We start from the raw sequence: 8,637 nt of genomic DNA on the forward strand, positions 1-8,637 counted from the left end.
GCGATGCATCACCCCCGTGACGAGGCGGTTGGCTGCTCGCTCCTTGCCGTGCCACTCGGGCCGGTCTTCCCGTGCCACTCGGGCCGCCGTGCTCATCGGGCCAGCGTGCCGGCCCGTGAGGCTGCTGTGCCGTGCCTGGGCCGGAGAGGCGAGCACGCGTGCCAGCCCGGCACGACCCGTGTATTATACGTGCCTGGCCAGGCCGGGCCGTGCCTGGCCCGTGTAAGTCTGGCCGGGCCGTGCCGTGCCGGGCCGGCCCATTTGGCCAGGTATACTCACAACCAACTTCTCCACCAAGGCAAATAAGGCAACAACCCCGCAGCACCCGAGATCAGCCCATCAAACCCCATTCCTTCTTCTACTCCTCCCTCCCTTCCCCTGTTCCCCGGTTCCCCGTCCCGTTCACCAGCCGCCGCTTCCCTCCGCTAGGCTCTACGCGACGCAAAAACTTACGAGAGAGGCCGGAGATGGCGATGGTTCTGCGGCGCCTCGCCGGCGCATCAGGCTCGCCTTCGGCGGCTGCACTGCTGCTCCGGCCGGCGCTGACCCGCCCGATCTCCACCGGCTTCCGCGAGGAGCGCGACACGTTCGGCCCCATCCGCGTGCCCAACGACAAGTACGTGGTTGTCCTCTTGATTTTCTAGGAGCTCGTGCCATTGATCCGTGGGATTCGTAGCGCCTACAAGTTCCCGTGTTTTGGCTTTTAATCTGTTCGTGTTAAGGATGGCGTGGTTGATCTGGATGTGGCTGCTGTCGTGGTTTTTTGGTAGGTTGTGGGGCGCGCAGACACAGAGATCGCTGCAAAATTTCGACATTGGCGGTGAGCGCGAGCGGATGCCTGTGCCTATCATCCGCGCCTTTGGCGTGCTAAAAAAGTGCGCCGCTAAGGTATATAATCGAGCCTTTTCTCTAATGCCTGCGTGTCTGTGGCTGGAGGGTTGGATGCATTTGGTTGCTTCCCTGTCCTTGAAGAGCATCGCTAGTTGTAGAACAATTTTTTCACTATGTCATGAATGAAAATGTGCACACCTAATTTTGTTTTCTGTAAATAATTATGTAGCCGGCATTTTACAGTAGGAGACCGTTGTCTAAATCTTTCTGGCTGAAAATGAACTAGACTAGACTAGTTCCGTGACAACTTAATATGTTGTTTCACCGAGTAAATGACAAAGAATTATTGCCTTTTATTTATTTTTATTACTGCCACTTTTCAGTTTACTCATAATTTTGTGCAATGGTTAATTGAACACCATATAGGTAAATGTTTCGTATGTTATTAGAAATAAACAGATTGCAATGTTGATAATTTTTTAGATACAGTATTTTGTTTAGTGTGCAGAAGAAGATTCCGAGTAATCCAATGTCTCGTCTAGGTAGTTTGTAGGATGCTTTAACTTAAGTATCATGTATGCCTGGAGGCCTTACTACTTGGTCATTTTACTTTTCAAGGTGAATATGGAGTATGGCCTTGATCCAACAATTGGGAAGGCAATAATGCAGGCGGCTGAGGAGGTTGCAGAGGGAAAGTTGGATGATCACTTTCCGCTTGTTATCTGGCAAACTGGCAGTGGCACACAAAGCAACATGAATGCCAATGAGGTTTATGTCCTACACATGCAGATTCTTTGATGTAATATCTTTTTGTTTAATATTTAATCATCTAATTACGCATTGTGTGGGTTTGCAATCTCTTCCGAGTGTGAATAGTCTAGTGTTCTGATCTGTACTCTATTTATATGGAGAAAAAAAACTCGTTAATGCATTGAGCTGATTCTCATGTAAAGATGCTGTGGGATCAGTTTGGTGTTAATATGCTGTGCCATTATCATTTATGATCTGTTTCTCCAGGTAATTGCAAATAGAGCAGCTGAGATACTTGGACATAAGCGCGGTGACAAGTTTGTGCACCCTAATGACCATGTGAACAGGTCACAGTCCTCGAATGATACATTTCCCACTGTAAGTATTCACTACTTTCTTATCTTCATTTCGTCGTATTTCGCTGCAGAGATTTCTCAGTTGTGTTGATGATGTTTTCAGGTTATGCACATAGCAGCAGCTGTAGAGATCAATTCAAGGTTTATCCCAAGTCTGGAGCAGTTGCATAAGTCACTTCATTCAAAGGTAGAAATTCTTCTCTTTCATTTTGCGAGAATATTAGCTATTTTGCTTGTCTTGTGCCTTTTATATTGTTATTATGCCTATCCTTTCACCGATGGACTTGGTTCTATATATATAAGGGTGTGCCCAGTGCCAAAAGCTTTGTGGGGTCTGGGTAAAAGATTTTGTAGCAGCTATAAATGCATCAGTAATTTAGTACATCTAGGTTTCTATCAGCGAGCCCAACCTTGGATGCTTTTGTTGCTTCTTGAGTAGATGTCGTGGTTGCATTATTGCTCAGCTTACTCCATACAAGCACAGAAGCGCTGTAGTGGCCTACTGTCCTCTCTTTGTTCAAATTTTGAATAAGGCTCGAATGTGGTTTTGACTGTTATGCATCATTTGAGACAAGGTACTATCTGCTAATGGATATAGCTAATAGGCAGCTCTTCAAAAATTTCACGCTGCAATTTTGGGAATGTAAGACTTAACTTCTGCTTATTAGCTCGTTTCTTAGTAACTTGATGCCCCACCCTAATGTCCTTGGTTCTTTTTCAGTTCCAGGCCTGGTATTATCTAACTCTAATCTATTCTTTGTGTTAATCTGTGGGTTGACCTTTTCCTTTCTGTATATGACTGATATAACAATAATGTATGGTTGAAACGAATATCTGTTACCAATTTGTCACTCGAATACTCCCTCCGTCTCAAAGTAAGTGTCTCAACTTTGTACTAGTACAAAGTTGTACTAACCTTGAGACACTTATTTTGGGACGGAGGGGTATCTGTTAAAAATAATGTACGGTTGAAACGAATATCTGTTATCAATATGCTGTCCTGATAATTTTTCTAACTTGGTGCCACAGTCTGATGAGTTTAAAGACATCATTAAAATTGGGCGTACACATACCCAAGATGCCACCCCACTGACTCTTGGTCAAGAGTTCAGTGGTTATGCTACACAGGTTGGAATTCTCCCCACATATATTATTGCCTTATTGATCACTATGCATTTTACATCATTAGTGAGCCTTATCGATTGTATTGCACTCTCTTTGCAGGTGAAATATGGAATTGACCGAATTGCATGTACCTTACCAAGGATGTATCAGGTACTGTACTAATGTTCTTTCATTTGTCAAATGGCAGGCGGACATGAGTATCACTGATCATTTTTCCTTGATATGCAGCTTGCTCAAGGTGGTACTGCAGTTGGTACTGGCTTGAACACGAAGAAAGGGTAAACAACAATTATATTGTTTTAGATAAATTGTTACATCTTTCAAGGAAAAAAGCGCTAGGCATTAATTGTGCATTTTGCCACTGCCTAGCGCTTATCTTGCCTAAGCGTACGCCTAGGCACACCTAGCATGATTAAGCGCTAGGCATTCTGTTGTTGCCTAGCACCCGGGCACGCTTATGTGCACGCCTAGGTGCATATTTTTTCTTCACTGGTTACATTGATACAACGACAACAAAAACAGTAGCCTTTTGTCCCAGCTCCCAAGCAAGTTGGGGTAGGCTAGATATGAAACCAAACAGAAACATATCTAAAGCAAAGAAGTAAACGATGCATAAAAGAGTAAACTAAGGTTTCACCACATGGATTGCTGATCTCCATGCAGTCCCTATCAAGATCCAAACCTTCATGCACATTCCAATCCTTCTAGTCCCCTTTTACTGCCTCCTCCCAAGTCAGCTTTGGCAGCTTCCTGCCCCTCTTAGTATTTTCGCTACCCTTTAGGATTCCACTAGTAACTGATGTTTCTGGAGGCCTATGTTGGATATGCCCAAACAACCTTAGTTGGCGTTAGACAAGCTTCCCAAACAACCTTAGTCGGTGTTGGACAACTTCTCTTCAATCGGTACAACTCCTCGCTTTCACTTATTACCTCGTTTACAATTTGGTCCTTTCTTGTATGGCCACACATCGGCCGTAGCATGTGCATCTCTGTGACGCTCATTTGTTGGATGTGTTGTCTTTTAGTGGGCCAACATTCTGCTACATATAGCATCGCAGGTCTAATTGCTGCCCTATAGAACTTACCTTTTAGCTTTTGTGGGACGTTGTGACAAAGGATGCCAGATGCTTGGCGCCACTTCATCCACCCTGCTTTGATCCTGTGGCTAATATAATCGATACCGCCATTACTTTGCAGCACTGATCCCAAGTATCAGAACGTGTCTCTCTTGGGCACTATTTGTCCTTCTAGAATAACTTCTGCCTCCTCGCACTCAGCACCACTAATGTCACACCTCATATACTTGGTCTTAGTCTTACCAGGTCTAAGCCCCTTGGATTCCAAAGTCTGTCTCCATTACTGGATACATTGATATTATCTTTTCAAATCTTTTGTCTTCTCTGAATTATCTCCCTTTTCATGCGTCATGTGCGGAGAGAATCCATGTAACCCGCAATCCAGGGTGTTATGGCCATAATAATCTAGGTGAAGCAAACTTTAGTTTTGTAGTAGTTCAGGTTCAGCTGCTCTCAAATGCCAGGCTAACCTCTGCTGTGAAACCATCTATGTGGTCTTTTGGTCTTAGCTGATGAGGTATGAAGATGTTCAAAATAAGTACTACCACAATTTGTGAAGATTAGTGATTATATATGGTTAACCATAAGTCCATCACCGTATTTGTGTATATTGGATGTAATAACATCTTATATTATGGGACGGAGGGAGTACTTTATTAACATTGACTTTTGTACAGGCTATTCGTTCCTTGCATTTTATAAGCTCTTTGTGCATCCTATTTCTTCTATTTGGTTAAAACTTCATCCCTTCTTGCAGATTTGATGGCAAAATTGCAGCTGCTGTGGCTGAGGAAACAGAACTACCTTTTGTGACGGCAGAGAACAAGTTTGAAGCTTTGGTTAGTGGTTATGTGCACACTTAACCTTAAATTGTCAATAGGGTTGGTTGGTTGAAGGTTCCATGCAAATTCATTTGAGATGACTTTTGCAATTAATTGTGGGTCATATGTTCCCATGATATATTTGGGCAAAAGAACGTCATTTTAAGTAAAGCACAGAAGCATGGATTAGAGCATTTGTCAGCAAATGTTGATTTGTTGAAGATCCAGTAGTTTATTAACCCAGGGCAATTAAGAAACCATTTAGGCTAAGTTGCTAATTGTTTACCTTGCTCTCTGTAATAGCAAATTCCTCCCTTTCCCTGCTTTGATTGTGGTTTTGGATTACAATTTTCTATTGCTTTGCTCCCGCCTCCTAACTCCCTTTAACTGTTGATCTTATTTCATACTTGTGCTAATCTTGTCATTTTTTTTGCGTAATAGGCAGCACATGATGCTTTTGTTGAGAGCAGTGGTGCTGTTAACACAATTTCTGCATCTCTTATGAAGATAGCAAATGACATACGCTTGCTGGGAAGGTCAGTACAGTTTTCTATTACCTTTTCTGATAATCAATATTTTCGTAATATTTTGAGGAGCTGCACTTAACATTTCCAATATGATCACAGTGGCCCTCGTTGTGGACTTGGTGAACTTATCCTACCAGAAAATGAGCCTGGGAGCAGCATTATGCCTGTAAGCAGTATATCACTCTTTTAATTTGGTTGTTTCAGCATGTTAGTCGATTGCAGCTTTGTTGTCTCCTCTGGTATGTAACTGCTTCTTTCTTTCAGGGAAAGGTTAATCCTACCCAGTGTGAGGCTCTGACCATGGTTTGTGCTCAGGTATGCTACTTGTACCTTATTTTTCCATTTTAATATATCCTTCTAGTCTAAATGATTTTCTGCAATTTGCTCTATGCTTTTGATGCACAAGTGCTGCTTATCTAAAATATCGTTTATTTCCCAACAGTTGTTAAATATTTTCCATAGTGTATAACTATAATATTAAGTTCTGTCGATCTTTATCATAGGTCTGTTTTCAGCTTATGTTTTACATAATTCCTTATTTGCTCTATCTAGCTTTATTAGTTAGGTGTGCAGCAAGACATTTTGAAACTCTTAGGTCTTTTTTACAACACATGATTATTTGTAGAAGATAATGTTTAAGGGCTTTTCTTATACAGAACAGAAGGCTGATAGAATGTGCTATAATAGTATCCTTCATTTGTAGTTTTGTCATGAGTCCCTATTTAGATGCTCAGGTTTATTGTCAAATGTTTAATTTTAAGCAGCGTAGAAGCTATTGTGCAAACTGTTGAAGTGTAAATGTGGATTGCCTAGCCCTTTCCATCAGTTCAGACTTTTGGTTGCGCTGGCTAGTGCATGAATCTTAACACAAACAAGATCTCTATGATTCCTGATGGGACCAGTGTCTAAACCACAATATGCACTATCACCCTTCCGTTTGCATCATCCTTGCTAAAAATATAGGGATATAGGCATATAGCACACATTTGGTGGTATATAAGGAATTCCCCTTGGTTCGCTGTTCGTGTGAATATTCTACTCCCTCCGTTCCAAAATAGATGACTCAACTTTGTACTAAACTTACTATAAAGTTGAGTCATCTATTTTGAAACAGAGGGAGTATATGGTAATCGGTTCTTGTTTGGATTTGTGATACTGCAGGTTATGGGCAATCATGTCGGTGTTACAATAGGTGGTTCAAATGGGCATTTTGAACTGAACGTTTATAAGCCAATGATTGCTGCTGGATTGCTTCGAGTATGATCTCTGTTCTCATGCATTGCACACTATGCTTATTTAATGGATGGAGTGAACTGTCCTTTGAATAACCACACTAAACCCTCTTATTAATCTGCATATTTCTTGTTACTGTGACTTGCCAAATTTTAACCCCATTTATCTGCTATTGCTTGCATGCATGCTATAATTTGGTTGACACACCATCCCTTTTCTCCAACAGTCATTGAGATTATTAGGGGATGCATCTGTATCCTTTGAGAAAAACTGTGTCAGGGGAATAGAAGCAAACCATAAGAGAATTTCACAATTGTTGCACGAGGTAACTATGTTGATTTGTTTTTAGTTTGATTGCTGCACTATCCTTTTTATCGAGTTCAGATCATTATATTAATTCATTAATTTCTCTGTTATTTTGTACAGTCTTTGATGTTGGTGACATCGTTGAACCCCGTAAGTAAAATGCATTATTTACATTTCTTAACTTAATTCTTGCTGTACAACCTGTGGGAATTCATGTTTAATTCTCCAATGAATACAGAAAATTGGCTATGACAATGCTGCAGCCGTTGCTAAGAAAGCTCACAAAGAAGGAACAACACTGAAGGTGACTATTGCATCTGTTTGATTTCCTTTGGTCTCTTGGTGCATGTACTCCCTCCGTTCCTAAATATTTGTCTTTTTAGAGATTTCAAATGGACTATCACATACGGATGTATATAGACATATTTTAGAGCGTAGATTCACTCATTTTGCTCCGTATGTAGTCACTTGTTGAAATCTCTAGAAAGACAAATATTTAGAAACGGAGAGAGTACTTTGCATCTGTTTGATTCGCTCTGGTCTCTTAGTGCATGTACTTTAGACTAGCTTCCAAGGTCGTGTGAATAACATGCCTTTCATATCTCGGCTGGAATTTTAACAGCCGATTATAAGGCGTAAAATCTCATGATCGTGTTATTTGGATTAGAAGTCTAAATTTCATTACATTACCTACTGTTGGGCTCTTTGGTCTCCTGTTTTAATATGATTAGTTATTACAGTGTATCATAATGTAATTCTACTGCTTGCTGATGCTGTGCGCTTAAAATCATGGTACAAGTGTGGATTATATTTAGAATTTATTATTAATCCTGGGTTCCTTCACTTTTTTTGTTACCAGGAAGCTGCTTTAAGCCTTGGAGTTTTGACGGAAAAAGAATTCCATGAACTCGTTGTTCCAGAGAAAATGATTGGCCCTTCTGATTAAAAGCATCCTGTTAGTTATACTTCTCATCGAATCGTTCAGGTTACCACTTCGTGGTTCCTAGCCCATCCGTAAATAAGGCAAGCCAGATTTAACATCTTCATTTCCTCGCCCACTGGGAGAGTTAATTTTGTGCAACTAATGGTGCTGGAGAAGAAACATTTTTTCCTGTTAATCGTACAGGAAGTGTGTTTTGATTTATTGGAACCTTATTGGAAATAGTTTTTTTTCTCCTTGGATATTATCAGGACGCCAACTTTTACCCAACGTGGCAAATGTTGATCTAATAAGTGCTACGTATATTGTAATCATGTTCTTGAAAAATAATTAACTTTCATCTCGAGGACAAATGAAAGGAAAAAATGTACATGAGTTATGTTGTTGATAAGACTAAGGTGACTAAGAGCATCTTCAACGGATGCGCTATATAAGCGCCGCGTTGAAATATTAGTGGTTTTTGTGTGTACTGCCGCTCCGGGTGCGCACGCGCGGCATAACTAGTTCAGCACGTGGACCGAAACGCCATCGCACGCTGTTTATTTGTTGCGCCTGTTCTCATGTGCTGGACACTCGAGTGTGCGACCCTATTGCTTTTAACATGATCATCGAGAATGAGCGTGGCCAAGATGTAGACTACTCTCACAATGAGCTTTTGGGACATCTCGTGCG

At 41.4% G+C, this 8,637-nt stretch overlaps 1 protein-coding gene across 1 annotated transcript; it reads left to right on the forward strand.

The window, feature by feature from the left end:
• The first annotated feature begins 324 nt into the window (after nt 1–324).
• On the forward strand, nt 325–8,356 carry LOC119285631 (fumarate hydratase 1, mitochondrial-like). The gene is made up of 17 exons (XM_037564963.1): nt 325–616; nt 771–888; nt 1,450–1,599; nt 1,849–1,959; nt 2,041–2,124; nt 2,967–3,065; nt 3,162–3,212; nt 3,291–3,340; nt 4,896–4,977; nt 5,401–5,495; nt 5,586–5,652; nt 5,751–5,801; nt 6,648–6,743; nt 6,946–7,044; nt 7,146–7,175; nt 7,264–7,329; nt 7,885–8,356. Exons 1-17 carry the CDS (start codon nt 468–470, stop codon nt 7,969–7,971), a joined length of 1,485 nt encoding a protein of 494 aa, XP_037420860.1. The 5' UTR covers nt 325–467; the 3' UTR covers nt 7,972–8,356.
• The last annotated feature ends 281 nt before the right edge of the window (nt 8,357–8,637 follow it).

This window comes from Triticum dicoccoides, chromosome 4A, assembly GCF_002162155.2.
Source record: "Triticum dicoccoides isolate Atlit2015 ecotype Zavitan chromosome 4A, WEW_v2.0, whole genome shotgun sequence".
Taxonomy (NCBI): domain Eukaryota; kingdom Viridiplantae; phylum Streptophyta; class Magnoliopsida; order Poales; family Poaceae; genus Triticum; species Triticum dicoccoides.